The 20,008-nt window shown below is 40.3% G+C and overlaps 1 protein-coding gene across 1 annotated transcript; it reads right to left on the reverse strand.

Annotated features, from left to right (window-relative positions):
• Positions 1 to 5,159: 5,159 nt before the first annotated feature.
• CYP7A1 (cytochrome P450 family 7 subfamily A member 1) lies at positions 5,160 to 12,976 on the reverse strand. Its single transcript, XM_016207712.2, has 6 exons — positions 12,900 to 12,976; positions 10,824 to 11,064; positions 9,134 to 9,711; positions 7,619 to 7,749; positions 6,037 to 6,212; positions 5,160 to 5,459 (listed from the first exon to the last, which is right to left on the reverse strand). The coding sequence occupies exons 1-6, from the start codon at positions 12,974 to 12,976 to the stop codon at positions 5,160 to 5,162; spliced, it is 1,503 nt and encodes a 500-aa protein (XP_016063198.2).
• Positions 12,977 to 20,008: the final 7,032 nt, after the last annotated feature.

Below are 20,008 nucleotides of genomic sequence, written 5' to 3' on the forward strand. Positions count from 1 at the left end.
GGGATCTGGGCGGCCTAATGCCTCCGGCTGGGAGGGTGCCGTTCTCGATGTTGCGTGTTCACCGGTTAATTCCGTGGTTATGGTATTTGCTGTGCAAACAGGAAGTTTCCAGAGCCGGGCCTGTCCTGTAACTTGCTGTTCAACCCTTTTAACAACATCATTTCTCTGTCACCAAATGTCAGTTTCTAACTCAAATGAAGGCTTAGACTAGATCTATGATGTTCGGTGAGGCCTCAGTGCTGCCGGGTAACTTGAGGTTACTCTCTAGGTCCAAGTGCCTGGGCTGGTGTCAGCCAAGGTGGTGTGGGGAGGGGCTGGCGAGCATGGTGTTAGTATTCCCTTATCTGTTCACGAGACCAGTTCCAAACTAGCTCAGAAATGTCCAGCACTGATCCGAGAGGAACAATATTTGTTAATTCCACAGTTAACAAGCCCAAGCTGTTGGTGAGTTAGAGGCATGCCTTCCTGTGTGTGTGTGTGTGTGTGTGTGTGTGTGTGTGTGTTGGGGGGGCGTAGTTTAACGCTGCAATATTGTATTTGATAAGGCTCACATAGGCTCACAGTGCTTGTAAGGTGGGGGTCCTCAGCTTCTTGGCAACCCTGGAGCAGCTGAGCATGGCAGCTGTCCTGTCCTTGCCCTCTGGCCAGATGATGCTCCCAAACAGGGGACACTATAGAACAGAAATGACATCATGGATTTTGATGACACTGACCTGAGTCAAGACAGTGTGTCACTTGGACTTGCTACAGAGTGAAGATTGCTGGCTCGGGAGTCAGAACAGCCTGGATCCCAATACTCCCAGCTCCGCCACTTGCCAACATTGTAACCCTAGGTCAGTGACTGACTTAACTTTTCTGGCTTTCCCTCTCTCCCCTCCGTAATACAGGGGTAATAGTGACAGACCTCAAAGGGCACTTATGAGGATCAAATGAGATGACATATGTGAAAGGTTTAAGCCTGGACCTGGATTAACCTTGAATAAATTTAGCCATTAATATATATCTTTGAGGCCCATTTGATCTTACCACACGTTATTATAATTTTTTCTTCATTTCAGCCTCCGGTTTCAAACAAAGATCTCTTGCCTAAACAAAGTGGTTCAGCCTTCAATAAAGTTCTGAGTTAAGGGTGTTTACAAGAAAATCATATGTGTTGCACTTTTTTAATGCAGTCTTCTCAGATGCTTTTTTTAAAAGTGAGAAAAGATCTTATGCACTAGTGCATTTTTTTTTAAGTTGATAAAATTATAGCACAAAATAGGCTTTGAGATTGCTATACAACAGGGCTCGGCAAAAATCTCCTGTAAAGGACCAGATAGTAAATATTTTAGGCTTTGCAACCTCATGGTCTCCACTGCAATTGCACTGCAAGAAGAGCCCTAGACAACAGCACAAATAAATGGGTGTGCTTGTGTCCCCACAAAACTTTACTTCTGGGAATGGAAATCTGAACTTCATAGAATTTTCATATGTCAAGACATAGTCTTCCTTTGATTTTCCCCCACAAATATTTAAAAATGTAAAAACCATTCTGAGCTTTCTATCTACAAAAACAGGTGGAGGGGCACCTGGCCCACCGTTCCATCAGTGGCCCACCCCACTCCCCAAGGATGAAGGTACGTAAAGATGGCCCTGGCCCGTGTGGCTCTGCTGCTTGGGTGTCGTCCGGTGCACTGAAAGGTCTCCTATTGGGACACATGTCTGGGTTGTGGGCTGTATCCCCGGTAGGGGACATGAGGAGGGCAGCCGATCAACGTTTCGCTCTCATGTTGATGTTTTTCTCTCTCCCCCTCCTTTTCTCACTAAAAATCAATTAAAAAATCTTTCTAAAAAAAAGATATGCTAAGATGTATGGGCCCCGCGAGCAAGTTATGAAATAGATTAGGAAACCACATCAGAAATTTAGTTCTAAACCATCTACTATAAAACAGGATTTTGTTACTCTTAAACCACATCTAAATGAGTTTAACTTTCTCGATGTGAAAGCCTCCGTAAGCGATAATCCCATGGTTATGTGAAATAGCAAGGTTAAAAACCTTTCATGGATTTTATGATGTATGATGGGTATTTCTGAGTGAATGACTATTTTGCCTTTCTAAGAGATGAATAATGAATGAAACTGTTGCAGTTTATCGTAGGTGAATGTTTTAAACATTCTGGATATTTAAACACTGAAGAGCAGGGCCGGCCCTTCCCTCAGCGGCAGTCAGCTGCTGCAGGGTCAGGCCCTTCCCTCTCACAGCTCCTTCTCCACCCCAGCCTGTATTGCCCCGAACCTCCAGTGCTGGGGTGAGAAAGTGGGGGTGGCAAAGGCTGCTCAATCCCAGACTGAGCTTTGGGTACAACACGGGATGACCAGGACACACCCAGCTCCTCCTACCTCCGTAAGACTTCACCCAGCGGGTCTCCCACCTCCGGGCACAGAGGCCCCCTTCGGAGGCTTGGAGTCCAGTGCCCTCACTCAAGTACCCTCCCCAAAGAAAGACAATCAGAGCAGGGTCTGGTGTGGGGAGCCCGGGAGTCCATTCCTTAGTATTTTTCCTTGAGCACTGAGAATCTTGTAGAGAGGAAAGGGAGAGCCCCTGTCACCCATGGTGACTGTGATCGGCAGAGACCAAGAGACAGAAGCACCAGGACTGACAGCCCCAGGGGAGACATGTCCTGCAGAGGCACCCCTAGCCCAGCATGGTGGAGGCTGCAGGCAGGGAGGGAAAGGATGCACTTTAAAGGCCCCAGAAAGCCGGGATCCCGTTCATCACCACAGTCCCGTCGCAGTCTGAGGGATCCCTTTGCATCCCACCCACCATCACCCCGAGGTGTGGAGAGGGGTCTCTGGGCTTGAGTTCCTCACCTGACCCATCTCTTGCCTTTCCTGGAGAAGGGGGTCTTTGTGTCCCTCTTGCCTCCTAAGACTTTGTCCATCCTTTCCCAGCCTCAGTCACAGCATGGGGCAGGGAAGGGAGAAGAGCCCTTCTGTTCCTCTCACCTTCAGAGGGAAACATTCTCAGCTTCTTGTCCTTGAATGAGAGGGTGTCAGACATGGGGCCCCAGCTGGCACTGACTCCCAGACTCTTCCTTGCCTTCCCTGGCTCCCCCACCACATACACACACAGAGTGTGGCCCCCAGAACAGAGAAGTGGTGGGAGGCGCAAGCATTAGGGAGTTATAAGAAAGGGTCAGGAGGGGCCCAGGAGGGGCCTGGGGCAGAGCAGAATCAGGAATGGCACACCCCTCCTCCCAGATTTCAGCTTGGCTCCAAAGGCGAGGCTGGGATGGACCTGGGCTTTCTGCTTCCCCCCCCCCCCATATTGCACCCTGTGTCCCCCAGCTGTTGCCCAGTGATGACTGCTGGAGGCAGGTTGGTGGTGGTGTAAGAACTGAGAGGCCTGGGGAAAGACAGGGAGGTGGGTAGGGGAGGGAGGTGGGAGAGACCCGCAGGGCAGAACTAGGCAGAGGCTGGGAGGGCTCTGCAGGGCGGGGCTGAGGGGAGAGCACCAGCTGGGAGCCTGGAAGCCTGGGTTTTGCTCATAGATTCGCCACCAAGGAGCTGGTGAGCCACTGGGCTTGTCTGAGAAAGTTTCCTAAACAAGGCCACTTTGAGGCAGGGAGAATCATTTGTCCACACTGAGCCATTGAGAGGACACTAAAAGGTCCTACCGCAATGCTTTTTTGTTGTTTGTTTGTTTAAATTCTCACCCAAAGATATGTGTTTTGTTATTTTAAATTGATTTGACAGAGAGGAAGGGAGAGAGAGGGAGAGACATCCATACTGGTCACAACCAGGGGTCAAACCCAAAACCTAGGTATGTGCCTTGACTGGGAATCAAACCCTCAACTTTTTGGTGTACAGGACGACACTCCAACCCACTAAGTCACCCGGCCAGGGCCCCACGGCAGTGCTTTTTGAGTTCTCATAAATACTTTTAATAACATCCCTCCCTGCTGCCAGGCCGCCGTCCTCTTTGCTGTAATTCTGACTGGAAGAACACTTCAGAAAAACATTTAAGTTTGCACATTTGCACTTTTATTTCTGAGAGGTGAATCATTTCAAAATTATCAAATGTTACAATGTTTTCTTAATATTTGTAGTACAAGAGAAAAGGTAAATATAATTTACATATAAATACATACAGGAATATCAATAAAAACATTACAGCTGATAATTCCAATACTTAAGATATTTTACCAAAGCATTGTTGTACACAGCAGTTAAACACTATCATATAGGCCTGAATTATTTCTCTTTCAACTACAAGTCATTTAAAGATAAAATATAATTTATTTAAATAGAATACAATGTCAAGTCACAAACCCTTTTCATGTTTCATATCCAAAGCTTTTAAATGGTTATTTTCATTCAATTTTAATTTTAAAGCGTATCACACAAGAGCTCCACTCTTTTCGTTGATGCACTTTTAATAACACCAGAAAGCCTCCCTTTTCTGAAATATAGAATCTTCTCATTAATATGGAATCAGATGAAAGTATAAATAAGATAGTTGAAACCTGACATAAGCATTAGATTTTCTAGAAAAATTAAATAAAACATAAAGGAAAAATATTAAAGCCATTTTAATGTTGTCAGGACAACAGATCATTATTTTTAAATCCCTGAACGCTGGATCTAAGGAAAGCTGAAAAACATTTTCTTTTCATTAAAAAGCATAATATGATCCTTTAAAATATCCTTTATAATACACATCTACACCTGAAGAGTTCCACACCTAGTCCAAAAAAAAATCATGCAGTTTCACTAAAACGTGAATTTATAACTTTTTACAATTGTTGGGTGGTTTTTATAAAAATAAAGCAGTTTCCTTAGGAAAAAATATTCTGCCAATTGGAAAATCTTCATTCGGGAAAACAAAATACTTTTTCCTCTGAAAATAATGAAGTCGAGTCCCTGGCCACATGAACATTCATCGACCTACTCAAATGAAAACACATTACAAACTAGTTTCTTTCATGAACACAGTCTGAGGGAGCTTCTGGAAACGTCCCCAAAACGTTAAGATTCACAAGCAAGCGTCGGCGCCCAGAACTGGGCTCGCAGAATCGGCTCCAACACCGCCAAATGCATCCGTCCAAAGGCACGGGGAAGCGGTGGCCTTCCACAGGCTGTCGCATCACCTAATTTCCTCTTGCTCCCAACCGTGTACTCACAAATGTTTGAATTTATATTTAAACTCGATATCATTTAACGGTGGTAAAACCCCCAGGCCTGCGCGGGACTGGTCCAAAGGGGGACATTTAACGTGGCTCTCCACAAACTCTAGTTCAAAATAGGAAAGCATCAGAATCAAAAACTGCTTGATTTCCTGGACAGCAAACAACCTCCCAGGACATATTGTCGCTCCGGACCCGAAGGGCATGTAGTAATACTTTAACTTGAGTCCGTTGCTGTAGAAGGTGGTCTTCGTCTTCCCATTTTCATCGAGATAGCGATCATATTTAAATGTCTGCAATGAAAAGGCAAAGAAAACAAAACCTATAGGCTATTTGTAAATAAATGTACCTCTTTCTTGACCTGGAAGCTCCAGAGAATGATTTCCTTTTTTGATCTAAGATATTAGTAATTTAGCAAATACCCCACTATGAATCAGAAAGCAATGAGGAACCGGAGCTTAGCAAGAACCCGTGGGAACAAGAAAGCTTTAGGGTGCCTCCCGCCCTGCCTGGGTGCCTAGTTCCTCGGCTGGGCAGAACTGGAAAGAAGAGCTCAGATCGGAAACTAGAAAAGTCAGTATATTATTGGCCTCCAACCTCTAATTTCCTGGATTTGGAAGCAGGCACTTTTCAAGGGAAAGGAAAGGAAGCAGCTTTTTTACCGTGACGGCCTATGTATGACCTACAGAGATTATGTGATGACAAATATCAGGAGAGAAATGAAAAGTTCAGGCCATCGTCCGGGTTTTCCAAAACATATGAATGTTTGACATAATAAAGGAGACGATCCCTATGGCTTCAATAATCAAATCAATTGTGATACGGTAATTTTCTCTGTATTTCTATCTGGGTAGATACACAGGCACTTACCAGAGGGTCTGGGTAGATTTCTGGATCCAGATGCATTAACTGAGGATACAGAGCTATGATGTCGTCTTTGCGGATATTAAAGGAACCGTCCTGGAGGTGCAAAGTGAAGTCCTCTTTAGCAGTCCGGATGTTCAGGGAGGCGCTGGATAGCCTCAGGGACTCCTTGATGATACTATCTAAATATTTTTAAAGGAAGAAAGGAGAGGAGGGAGGGGAAAAGGGTGAGGGGAAGGAGGAAAGGCGGGAGGGAGGAAAGAGGAAAGAGTAAATTAGGTATTTAAAGGCCACACAATATAGAGTCTGAAATACTTCTAGCAGCCCATAGCACACAGCTAAGCAGGCTGTGGGAAGCTGACGAGACACACATTTCCCAGGCTTTCTTCTGTTACCACTATGCTATGATCAGCGACTCAGTTGTGCCTGAATGTATTTTTAAATATGAGTTAATAATAATCTTTTGATAAAGATATAATCTTCTCAATGAATAGAAACTAGACTTCCATAATTTCATAAAAAAATCATCTTATTTATACATGTCACTAGACATCCAATACAATTGGGAAGATCAATAAATCCCTTTTATCTGAAATGATTCAGTGTATCGTTTTTGAGATTTAGTCTACTGACAATACTTTAATATAGAAATATTTTTCCAGATGTTCAATGCAGCTTCAATTCAGCATTTGCAAGAGCCCGTTTGGGTCTTTACACTATCTGATGCTGGGTGACAGTGCCAGGTAAAGATGGAAAGGGACCCTGTGAGCAGCTGAAATATACCAACTGATGAGAAGGCCCAGCCTGACCTTCCAGCCTCTGTTTTTTTAATTGTCATGTTTTGGGAGCTCCTCAGATAATCGTGTATAAAATCACAGTATGTTAGCACTTTATTTTACAGATGAGAAAAGCAAGGCCCCCGGAAGTGAATGACATGTCTGAGGTCTCCATGGTGAAGCCCGATGCGGAACCTAAGCTTCTGTCTCCTAGTCCCTTCCACTAACATACATGCCCCCTAAAAGCATACATTGCTTTCTTTCCTATAGACAACAATAACAAAAACAAAAGCAAAACTGTTTCTTACTCTAAAAGTGTAGCTTTTTGTGTGTTTTATAAAATATGCAGAAGCAAAAATAAGAAAAATAAAATAAACTTCAATCCCATTATTCAACCCATGCATCTAATTGTCGCTTCTCAATGGTGCTTTTTCCCTCCCTTGATTGCATGGAAATGAATATGCCCCCGATTAACTGTAAGATTAATGTAAGAGCAATTACAAAAGAGACAGAGTTCGGAAGTGCAGAGAAGTGGTTGGGCGTGTGGGGTCAAGAGCCCCATCCCATTAACTTCGTAACTGGTTCCCCCATTGCATCCTAGACAGCAGCTTGGCCTGTAAGTGCCGGTGTCCTTACTCGTCATAGGGAAATACTAACAGTCCCTAATCCTAGGATTGCGGTGAAGATGAAAAGAGACAACGCGTGGGAAATACTTAGCCTGATGCCTAGAACAAGTGAGTGCGTAATGCATACTGACTGTTACTGCTAGTAGGAGGCAGGAAATGAAATGTAACCTGGACAGTGAAGCATACCTAGTACGGGCATGTCATTCAGTTGCATTTGATTCAAACAAATAGGTTTGTCGTCTAAGCTGACTTTTTGACCAGCACTCTTTAGTATTTCATTCACTTCTTCAGTAGCTGCTTTCATTGCTTCAGGGCTCCTATTAAAAGAGAAAAGAAAAGACAGAGAGAAAATAAATTATTTTCTATACCCCAAAATCTGTAAACGTATAGGCTTTTCCCCGTCTTTTAAACAGGTGAGCAAAACACCAGAGAAAGTGGGAAAGGGTATTTAATTTCTTTTTTCTTTTTTTACTTTATTTTGTAATTGTGTTTAAGAACTTGGATACTAGCAAGAACTGCTGCCTTAAGGGGGCTTTGCTATGTAGAAGTAAAACTTTGGCCAGATTTTTATAAATAAATGATTCTAGTAAAGATTAAATGGTCAAATTTGTCATTTACATAGCAGCTGAGAGGACAGATTGCATTTAAAATAGCAATTGTAAAGTACTGGCTAAATTGTAAATGCAAATTTTATATTTATTCCTAAAAATCCATACTCCAGTTTCAGGCAGAACAACAGCTTTTCCACGTATAATTATTCTAGCCCTTTGACTTGTGAGATGAATGCTGCTTCATTTTAATGCTCTGGAGTTGACTGGGGCCTCTGTGCCATGGTAAGGAATCCATAGGACATGATGGCAGTAAAGGACTCTCAGAAATGCTTGACTGATAAGTACTTGGGTGATTACCATAAAATAGCTTCTATTACCTCCATGACATTAAGTTGATGTTGTAACCTTACTGTAAATGTGTGATTCTGTTCTGGACAGAGCTCTCTCAAGTAAAAAGTCTGGAAGACATTTAGCATTTGAGACAGATTGAGAATGGGTTTTTATATCTGAAATTGTTTTGAAAACATTTTTTATATTACGCACATAAAATTATCAGCTTTCAACGGAATTTTGGCATTTCCAATCCTAGGGAATAGTAGTTTTGTGTCTTTGTGATACGAAACATCCAATTTACTTGTAATAGTTCAATAAACCATCTGAACAGCAAATTCCCAAAACACTAACACTTTGGAAAGAAATCATGTTCATGTACAATAACGTTACATACAGGTTTTTTGCGATATATACAGTTTTAAAAGGCTAAATCCCATCAAGAATAATTGATCCACTATAGTTGATCAAGTAAACAGTAAGACAGAAATTACGGAGTGAAAAAACAGACTGTAATGCACAAATGAATAAGGCATAGGCCCTGCCCTTTCACTGTCCAGAAGTCAGTAATCACTTACATAGACTTTTATGATTACAAAGACCGAATTCATGGACTTAAGAAGGGGTCACACTGAACAGCCTGGGGTTAAGAGCAAGGGTTCTGGGCCCAGGTGGCCTGAGTGGGCCCTGCACCAGCACCTTCCTTTCCCTGGGAAGCTTTCTACTTCTATAAGACAGTCGCAGCTGCTTCTGGTTCTTTAATAGCTGCATTTCTGCCTTCGAAAGAAAGAAAGAAAGAGCTGGATAAGTTGCTGGTTACCTCATCACTTGAAATAAGCTCCAGAAAGTGGCCGGAATGGTGTTTGCTTGCGACGCCCACAGGACAGCGAGCTGCGTCTTGGCCTTTTCCATGTCATCCAAGGTGGAGAGCATGTCATTCAGAAACCTGACCAGTTCTGACGTGTGGTCCCTCCTTCCCAGGCTCTCGTGCCTCAAGCCCTCCGCCAGCTTTTCCCGGGCGTGGTGTGCAGTCTTGAACACGTGAATGGGGAGGCCTGCTACCAGGGCCGGGAAGATTTTGTCAAATTCCTTAAAGTTGTCGAGTTTTTTCAGAATAAGTGCTTTTTGCACATCTTGTCCCATAAGATCTCTGCCGAAGAGAGTTAAATATCCAGCTTCGAACATCACTCGGTAGCAGAAGGCGTACATCCCCTCTGTCTCCCAGGCGGGTGTCTTAGGCTCAGGCCGGCCTGCAGGCCTCAGAACCCGCTGCAGGTTTTCCATCATGGTTTCTGTGAGGGAGTTCAAGGCATCGCCCTGCAGGGTTTTGATGAAAGCTTTGTTTATGTTATCGGTGGTATTTCCATCACTGGGGTCAATGCTTTTGTGTCCAAAGGCCTGGCAGTAAACAAAATGTGTGAAAAAAGAAATTAAACCCAACCCAGTGCGAGTAAATGGCTGAAAAACAAATTAGGTACAGCGGCACCTCGGTTTACGAACGCCGTAAACCCAGGAGTAAATGCTTCGGTTTTCGAACAGAACACTCCTCGGAAGTCGAACATGCCCACAGCTTCCGCTGAGGGCAAGATCCTGAGGCCCAGCTGTCGGCTGTGGATCCCTCAGTTTCTGAACGTTTCAGAACTCGGACAGTCTTCAGGAACAGATTGCATTCGAAAACCGAGGCACCACTGTATTTTCATAACTGAGAAAGTTTCATTTTTTTAAAAAAGTCTACTTGTTAAAAAGTGGGGGTGGAAATTGGCCTTTCCACATACTAAGTTTCATAGCATTTTACTAATAAATCGCCAAATCATACCTTTTCTTTATGGCCAAGTTTAAACCCCAGCTCCTCAGTGAAACTTCCTTCAACCACTCTGTCTGTTTCTTATATTTATTATGCTAGGGCATTTATTTGCACATGAATTTGCTACTAACTAATAATTTTAATCATTAGTTCTCTTTGATATTCTTTGTAGATGTATCTTAACCAGACTCAGTTTACTTAGAGCCAGACACCAGGTCTAATATTTCTTTGCAAAGACTCAGCTAATGTTGGTTAATTGTTTTGTCTATAATAGAGCCTCTTAGATTACATCTAAGTGATGCCAAAATATCTGGTCCATTCCTTAACACAGTTAAACAAAGGTCTGGCAAAATAATTGTTCTATGTTCAGTTCTCACCGCATGCACCCTAGGTGTTGTGTAGACAAGGTGGACATGAGTGAGTTTGCACCTGTCTTACTTCTACAGTGTCGTCTGTCTCAGTAAAATATTTAATTTTTATTTCACCCTCATTAGCTGGCTAAGAAATAAAAAATCTATACCTATTTCAACTTTTTAAATGATTAGTACCAAATGGTTATATCTAATTTGATTATATGTCTAAAATTCTCCACGTAAGGGTAACTCTTCAACATCTCTAAATCCAAGTAGCTCAAAATGACTAAGTAAACTGACACATTAAAAAGTAGAAAGTAAGCAGAAAGCTGTATAAATGCAAAAGCGGTTACCTTTGCAGAAGTAGTGAAATGAAATTTTTTCCAATCAAAATATTTTCCATGGCACAGCACTTTCTGGTATGACAGGGGATTTGTGATGAAGTGGACGTAGTTTCCCATCAGTTTGCAGGTGAAAACATGACCATGTTTCCTTTGGTTTGCTCTGAGGAACTCAAGAGGATTGGCACCGAACTGCAGAGCACATCCCAGATACGGGATCAGGCCGTTCTCCAGGGGAGGTTCACCCGTTTTTCTGTAAGATGCAAAAATATGATGGTTATGGAAAAGTACACACTGTTTTATACTTATGCCAGGTTTTCCCATTTTTACTACTGACTTCAAAACTCTACAGTTTATAGATACTTTTTAGTGATATGGGGCACTCTCTTTTACTAAAATAATGGATTATATTAACCCAGCAAGGTGGATATGTTGGGGACAATGGTTACCAAGTCCACCCACTCATCCCTGCGCACATTCCGCAACGCTCGCCAAATACCCGCTACATTCACGTCACTTTCCCAACCATGAGGATGAAAGGGTGAGCGGGGGCAACCAGATTATTGCTCTCGGGACAGACGCCAGTCCACAGGCTGGCATTTATATGTGTTCAAGCGCCGTTTGCCTAAGCATTCGGTTGTTTTCTTTAAAGGTACAGAATGCTGAATAACAGAGAGCATTGCAGAATTTAGGCTTTCACAGTCGGCATGGTTCAAAGCTATTATTCTGTGATGACGGTTAAAGATAACAAGGATCTCATGTGAGAAATTAGCTTATTATAAAATAAAATTAAGTAATATACATATTGACAGAGTCACCTATTGTAATTCAATAATCTTCCATGCCATTTAAAATGTTTTATTAAGGAATATAAACCTTCCTGAAACCAATATAATAATGTATGTCAACTGTAACTGAAATAAAAAATGATAAAAAGTAAAGAACATAGGCCTAGCCAGGCATGGCTCAGGGGCTGAGCATCGACCTAGGATCCAGGCGATCGAGGTTCGATTCCCGGTCAGGGCACATGCCCGGGTTGCGGGCTGCAGCCGATCAATGACTCTCTCATCATTGATGTTTCTAGCTCTCTCTCTCCCTCTCCTTTCCTCTCTCTGAAATCAATAAAGATATATTTAAAAAAAAAAAAAGTAAAGAACATAAACATTTATTTTCCAACATAAACTACTATCCCTCCTGATAGAACAACGTAGCATAAAATAATTATTTTTATTTTCTTAGTTCGAAGATAAGTAGTTTAATTACAAATAGAAACTATCAGGCCTGAATTAAAACATTTTAAGGAATAAAAAAATACTTGTAAAAGGTATACAGCACATACACTCTGCATAGCTGAAGATATGCTGTTGGTAATTCTATCTTTTGGAGATTGACATAACAGAGAATATTTACATACTACCCCCCCCCCAAATACTCTAAGCCAATCAAAAATTTAACTATGGCTATGCCTCTGACTCTATTTGTATTTCTTGTATTCTTGAACCAGTTATAAATAAATGACACATGCAGATAAAGGTGATGTTCACATATACTTTGCAGTTTTCTAATTCATCATGGTCGAATATCTTTAATAATAAACAAGAGTGACAGAGTGATCAGTGCAGGCCTTGTGCTCTTGTCTAAACTTAGGCCGAGGCCATACAGTGCGCAATAACTAGCTGAAAAGAGAATATTTGTTTAGTAAGAGCATCTATTTGATCCACCTGATAGAAAGAAATCCTTTTCATTGCAGATTCCACTTACCACTTGTATCCCTACTAGTCCAGACTTCCTCTTTAAATACACACATAAACACACACAGAGATCTCAAAAAATTGCTGTCAGTTATGTTTACCAAGTTTGTGCATGTCTGCCTGACCATTGGTATGCCAAAACTAAAAAGAAACCTGTCATTAGATCTTCTGTTAGATATAATAAAAAGATACCCCTTTAAAATTTTTAAATTTTAATTTGAGAAGAAAATGTTAGTGTGTGTATGTACAGAAAGCCAAACTTATTGTATAACCATGAAAGTAAAAGGACATTAATCTAATGACCTTAGATACAATTTAAAGATAAAACTTTCTTTACCTTCTCCTCTTTCCAAGGGTAAGCCACAGACAGCAGCACATTGCTACCACAATCCCCCAGATCAGAGAGATGGCCATCACTTTGCAAACCTAATGCAAAACCTCCGAGGAGGAGCCTCTGAAAAGTCAGGGTGTCGCTGACCAGAAGCTGCAGCTAGACTTTTTATACATGGTAAGATCTTGGACTTGAGTGACTAAAGCAAACAATTAACCATTTGTTCATCCTATTAGAAAAAAAACCAACTGACCTTGAACTAAGTCCACAGGTATCAGAAGAAGTTCCAAAACAATCAGAGACCTGCAATACTTGATAAGTTGAAGGTCTCTCCAGCACATGTTGACTTAACATTCAGACCTGGGGATGACAGCTAATATTACAAGGTCTATATGCTTATAAAAAAAAACCAAAAAACAAATAAACCTGTTTAGAATGAATGTATTAAATAGATATAAAATATAAAAATTGAAAGAAAAATAAGCATAAGTTATTACCAAGCCAATGATTTGACCTATTACCTTTTGAAGAAGAAATCAATTTAAATGATTTATGAGAGACACAGTGGTCAAGCTCAAAGGAAAAAGAACTGGGTGAAATGTTTCTGGAGCTTCGTGTTTCAGTGCTGTCACAAAATTCTGTTTTACTATATATAGTAACATTATACTTACCTAACGCCCTGAAAAAAGTATCCCACATAAATACATCAGTTCATTTAAACAGTTTTATGTAAACATCAAACCTTTGTCAACCATGTGGGGGGAGGGGGATGGCGGTGGATGAGGGTATGGGGGGGATAAATGGTGATAGAAAAGAATATATATAGCTATTTTTTAAAAACTTTAGCAATCATATTTTCCTAATTGAAAATATGTTTATTAATATTTGTAACTGTTAAAGTAACAATTTCATTTCAAATAACTTAAAACTATCTGAAACATATCTTGGTAGAAAGTGAAAGTCAATTCACAATTTACCTTCCCTACTACCCCCCACTCAGAGGTAACCACTGTTAACTGTTTGGTATATATCTTTTCAAGCTTTATTTCTATGTGCACATGTCTATTAATTGAGTACCTATTCTGTACCAAGAACTCTTCAACGATATTCTGGTTACAGGTTTTCATAAGATGGACGGATTCTCTAATAGAGGCTCTATTTCAGTGGAGACAGATAATGAAGTGTGTCATGAATTAAATAAAACTAGGCGTAGAAAGCTATTGGGGGATCAGAGCAACTTTAGATATGGTGATCAGGAAAAGGCTCTCCAAGGAAGTGATGGTTAAAATCTAGAATGACAAGAAGGGATTAGCCAAGCGAAAATCAGAAGGAAGAGAATTTCAGGAAGAGGGAGCACGAAATGCAAAGGTCCTGATCAAGAACGAACTTGGCCTGTCACTGCAGGATATCACAGTTAGAGAAAATGCCAGTCTAACATCCAAACAGCTCCTTAGAGTCACCTCTCAAACAAACAAAAAAAAACGAAATCAAGCAAACTAACACGTAAAGGGATGGATACATGGAACCTCTAAGTATTATCTCTGCAACTTCCTGTGAACCTATAATTACATGGAAATTAAAAGATTTTCCAAATGGTAAAGGGGAAATACATTCCCAACCCCAGGAAATCTTTCTTAAGTCTTGTCTTTGCTCCCTCTCAAAACACCATAAACTCCTTTCAAATGCAGCCTGGTTAGTACTTCTCTCGATTTCCCTTCCCCTGATTTATTCTTATTGCCCTTTCACTTACTATCTCGCCTCTCCACGGCAAAAGCCCAGGAAACACACACACACAGTTTTCTTTAGCGGGCTGAGGAAAAGCAGCAGCTTGAATATTTTTATTTATGTATTTCCTCGTTAGATATAGTTTACGTTTTCCTTCTGAGGATGTCACTTCTTGCTACTGTCACATGTCCGTGAGTGGTATCTGTCACACCCCTAATATTCTGCTTCTAATCTGGTGAGTAGGAATTCAGATGTTTGCTACAGTTGTCAAACTTGATAGGCTACAAGAAAGTACCTGAAAGGTTTCCTGATGAGTCAAGTGCACAGTTTTGTGCATGGATTTTATGGCACCTCAGTGTCAGGTGTTAAGTGAATGTTAGCTGAGTTGAATTCTTTTATATTCTGTTTGCTAGTGTTTGTTGAGAATTTTTGCATCTATATTCATGAAGAATATTGGTCGGTAGTTTATTTTACTTGTAATATCTTTATCTGATTTTGGTATCAGATAATAAGGGGTCCATAGTGAGCTGGGAAGTGATCCCTCCTTTTCTAACATTAAAGAATTGTTATTTCTTGGTAGTAGAATTCACCAGTGAGGCTCTCTGGTTCTCAGCTTTTCTTTGTAGAAATTTTTTAAAATTTCAACTTCAATATTTTTTTTCTTATTACAGGTCTACTCAGATATTTTATTTCTTCCTGAGTCAGTTTTGATAGTTTGTTTCTTTCTAAAATATGTACATTTCTTCTGGGTTATCTGATTTATTTGCATACAATTGGTCTTAGCATTCCCTTATTTCTGTTTCCCTCTTTATTTCTGCAATGTGGTCATAACGTCCCCTCTTTTATTCTCCATTTTAGTAGTAATTGAATTTTCTCTCTCTGTACTTTTCTCTCACCCCCCCCCCATATAAATACATATCTTTATCTTTCTCTCTCTGTCTCTTTGTCAGTCTATCTAAAGGTTTGTCAATTTTGTTCATCTTTTCAAAGAATAAACTTTTGGTTTTGTTGATTTGTTGTTTTAGTCTCTATTTCATTTATTTCTCCTTTTTTAATTATTTCCTTCCTACTGCTTGCTTTGGGTTTATCTTGCTCTTATATCTTTTTCTAGGCTCTTAAGGTGAAAGATTAGGTTAATAATTTGAGATATTTCTGTTTTAATATAGGCAGTTATAAATTTCCATGTAAGCATTGTTTCTACTGCATTAATTTTTGGTATGTTGTTGTTTTTTTTTATTTCATTCATCTTAAAGTAATTTCTACTTTGTGTTTTCTTCTCTGATGCATTGGTTATTTAAAAGTGTGTTACTTAGTTTCCACATATTTGTGAATTTCCAAATTTTTTTTGTTATTGAATTCATTCCATCATGATTAGAGAACATACATTGTATGATTTCAGTTTTTTAAAATGTATTAAGACTTGTTTTATGGTCTAACATATATCTGTCCTAGAGTATATTCCACATGTACTTGAGACTTTGTACTCTGCTGTTGTTGTATGGAGTTTGTATATGTGTCTATTAAGTCTAGTTTGCTTATAATGTTGTTCAAGTCTTCTAGTTCCCTGTTGGCCTCTTATCTAGTTGTTACAAATATTATTGAAAGTTGGATATTGAATTTCCTAATTATTGTTTTTGAATTGTCTATTTCTCCCTTAAATTCTGTCTGTTTTGCTTCAGGTAACTTAGGACTTCTTTTCTTAGGTGCCTATATATTTATAATTGTTATAATTTCTTGAAGGATTGATCCTTTTATCATTCTAGAATATCTAGCAATACTTATGTCTTACATTTGCTTATTTTTTCTATTCATGGGCAGTTTTAGAAAATATTAAATATGTTCCAGCCATAGCACAAACCAAAAGGTAATATAAAAATGAGTTAAATTTTGGTCGTTTTAGAGTTTGTTCATTACTTTTTCCCCTAATGGACTAATAAATTTGCATGGGAATCTCTTTGGGGCTCGTTTTAAGAAGTTAGGGCTCATATCACCCTCTAGTGGACAACCACATACACTGACACTTCCCCTGCAGTTAAATTGGCGGAAACAACCAACTCTCAGGGAGGGAACTGCAAACCAAAATTAATTTTAGACTCTCAAAGAATAAAAAGCACTTATCTGAGCAAAAGGAACTGCAGCCTTGGAGACACAGATTTAGGTAGCAACCTAAATCGTGTCCCATCGAGATGAAAGGGGGGCCATCTTTTATAAAGAAAGTCTCCACCAAAGTGTCCAATCTTATGCAGATGAGGTGTCCAAATTGTGCAGCCCAAACTGGGCAGTTCTGATTGACCAGTATAGATGCAAACAAAGATACAATTAGTGTAGTTGTTTGAACAGGGCAGGTCTCAACCCATTGGTAGAAAGAGGAAACCAAGGTTTCCCTGCAGTGGTTGATTCAGATGGCTTATAAAACCTGGGTACAGTGCGGGCACCTCAGTCTGAGGTTCTTCCTGGTGCAGAGAGTATGTGGGGGACCCCTGTCAGCAAACGGCTGCTAGGCTCTTATTACTCATAAAATCTAAGCCTTCAGTTGATCACATGGGGAGTCCATCTCAGCAGATATTTATGGTTCACAGAGCCATGACCTAGAATCCTAGAAAGCACTGTATAAACCCAACTTAAAGAAACGGAACTCGCCCCACATTTTAGAGCCAGCAAAACCTGGGCTTGGGGAAACTTCCGTTTTGTTGTAAGCCAAGGCCCTGGTATTTACCAAACAAGGCAGTAAGACCATTAAGAGGCCAGACCCTGGAGAATCTCCAAACTTAAAGACAGCTGAGTAAGCCTACATGAGTTTTTCTGTTTTCACAGTGTCTGGACAAAGAGGAGAAACCCAGCGTGGGTCAGATTGCCAGTCACCACCACTGCTTGACTCCTGCTGACCGTGTGGTTATTTTGCCAGGTTGTGGTGCTGGGTCTATATGTAGTGTTTCCCCCCCTCTCATTGCCTTGAAGATTTTTCCTTTAACTTTGATTTTCAGCAGTTTGACAATGATACTTTTAGGGTTTCTTTCTTTCTTTCTTTTTTTAATCTCTACCTTGTACTGTTTTATTAATTTGAAAAATTCTTGGCCATCATTGCTTCAAACATTTTTCTACTATTCTCTCACACTCTTCTTCTGGGACTCCAAGTACATGTATTTTAGTTTGTTATTATCCCAAGTTGTTCTGTGTGTTTTTTTCCACCCTTTGTGTTTTAGTTTTTATATTTCCTATTGGCTTATTTCCAAGTCCACTGATTCATTCTTCTGTAGTTTCCTGGCTGCTATAAGCTCACTGAAGAAATTGTTCATTTCTGGTCTCATGTTTATTATTTCTAGCATTTCCACTTAACTGTTTTATAGCTTCTGTCTTTCAAATGAAGTTCCCCCATTAATGTTGATTGTCCATTTATTCTACTAGATCTTTTAGGATTTTAATTACTGCTGTTTAAAACTCTGTCAATTTCAACCTCTTGGTCATTTCTGAGTCTGGGCTTGTTGAATGCTTTGTTTCTTGAAGGTGGATTGATTTTTTTTTTTACTTTTTGTAAAATCCTGTAAATCTATGGTGAGATTTAAATTCATCTAAGTTAGCTAGCAGGAAATCATAACTTACCAAGAAGGAAGAAAGAATCTGTACTGAAGACTGTGGTTCAGTTGAAAACCTTGGATGTTTCTGGTCCAGAGCTGTGTCTAGTCAAATATTTAACTGAGGCAGACAGAGCCTCTGAAACCAAGGCCCCCAGATAAGACAGCCAGACTTTGGAAAAATGACTAAGTGTGTGAATATAAAAATTTTAAAAGTCCAAAATAAAATATCAAATCTAAGACACCCTGCAGCCTGCAAAAGAATTCAAACAAGTAGCAGTATCACAGCAAGGATACGTCCGGCTGTACAGAACAAGTTTTTTGTTTGTTGGTTTGTTAACGAACAGATTTCATCTTTAGGACAGGTTTAGGCTTACCAAAATAATTGAGCAGAAAGTATAGAGAGTTCATATATATGCCCTCTCCCCACAGTTTCTCCTCTTATTAACATCTTGAATTGATGTGGTACGTTTGTTATAATTGAGGAACCACTATTGATATACTGTTACTGTAAAAAATAATATTAACCAAGCCACTTTAAAATGGAGTCGGAGCTGCCATCCTTACATGCCTTACTTCTCAAAGCTTTGGAATGTTAAAGCTGGCCAAAAGAACCTTTAGAGAGGGCCTAAAGCAGCATAGCATTCCAAACTATTTGCAAAGCTAACAGAAAAGCAGATATGACTATGGGACTGGAAATGTAAAACCTTGCCTAAGCTAAGCAGTGGAGTTCTACTTATCTTTGACACAGTTTCTGGCCTATTAAAAATGCTCAATACATATTAAATACTGTGAAATAATACCGTGGCAAAGAATGCTGATTGCCTCACAATATCTATTCTTTCTTCTTTAATAACAGAACCCTGGGAAATGTGCTTGGCTACTGGACAATACTTCTTAGATCTTTCTGCAACTAGATATGACCAACCAACGAGGTATAATTTAAGTGTTCTCTAACGCTGCTAAGAAGGCGCCATAAAAGAATGTGGATTTGATGGCTGGAGCAGAGCAGGAATGTTACATCATGAGATGGGCATGTATTCAGAGAGGTCAATGGTTTTACTTTTTTAACAGAACCCAGATGCTCTTAAAGATTCCAGATAGTAGTAAAAATTAAACTAAATACAAGGGGTCATAAAATACTGTAGTTAGTGTTCCTATAACAGTTGTTTTGTAGAAAGAGCTGTATCCTTTTACCAACATGGCTATTTCACCTGTACTATAGTAAATTCTTATATATTACCAATCACCTCCTTATATTTTCTATGAGAGAAATCCTGCATCAAATGAGCTAACATATATTTAAATTTCTATCCTTCTAAGTGTCAATGAAAGTGTTGGCATCAATTCAACACCCACAGGAATCCCCAGTTTGGGGTATGGTGAAGAAGGAAACTTTATTCAGTGCAAACAGCTCAATTGCCATACAGCACAGCTGCAAGGGGGCCCTGGGGCCAGGTGGCCCTTAGGTCAGCCCCATTCTGGCTAGACGGGTCTGCTCTGCTCCCTGTTGGTCTGCTCTGCTCCCTGCTGGTCTGCTCTGCTCCCTGCTGGTCTGCTCTGCCCTGCTCTGCTCTGCTCCTGTGAGACATCTTTGGTATTTCAGCTCTAGCAGCAGAAGTGCAGTGTTTAGTCTACCCTGGAATGGAAGGCCTTGGGAGCTGACTTGTATAGATCAAAGTCCCTGCCCTGGTCCCTGATTGGTTTGTCCTCATGTAAATGAGGACCCCAAATCCAAATCCTTGCAGTTTGACTGGTCCAAAAGGCATGGCCCTGATGGCTCAGAATGGAACTGCTCTGACTGGTTGGTTAGGAAGC

The sequence above is a fragment of the Miniopterus natalensis genome, chromosome 16, assembly GCF_054644295.1.
Source record: "Miniopterus natalensis isolate mMinNat1 chromosome 16, mMinNat1.hap1, whole genome shotgun sequence".
Taxonomy (NCBI): Eukaryota; Metazoa; Chordata; class Mammalia; order Chiroptera; family Miniopteridae; genus Miniopterus; species Miniopterus natalensis.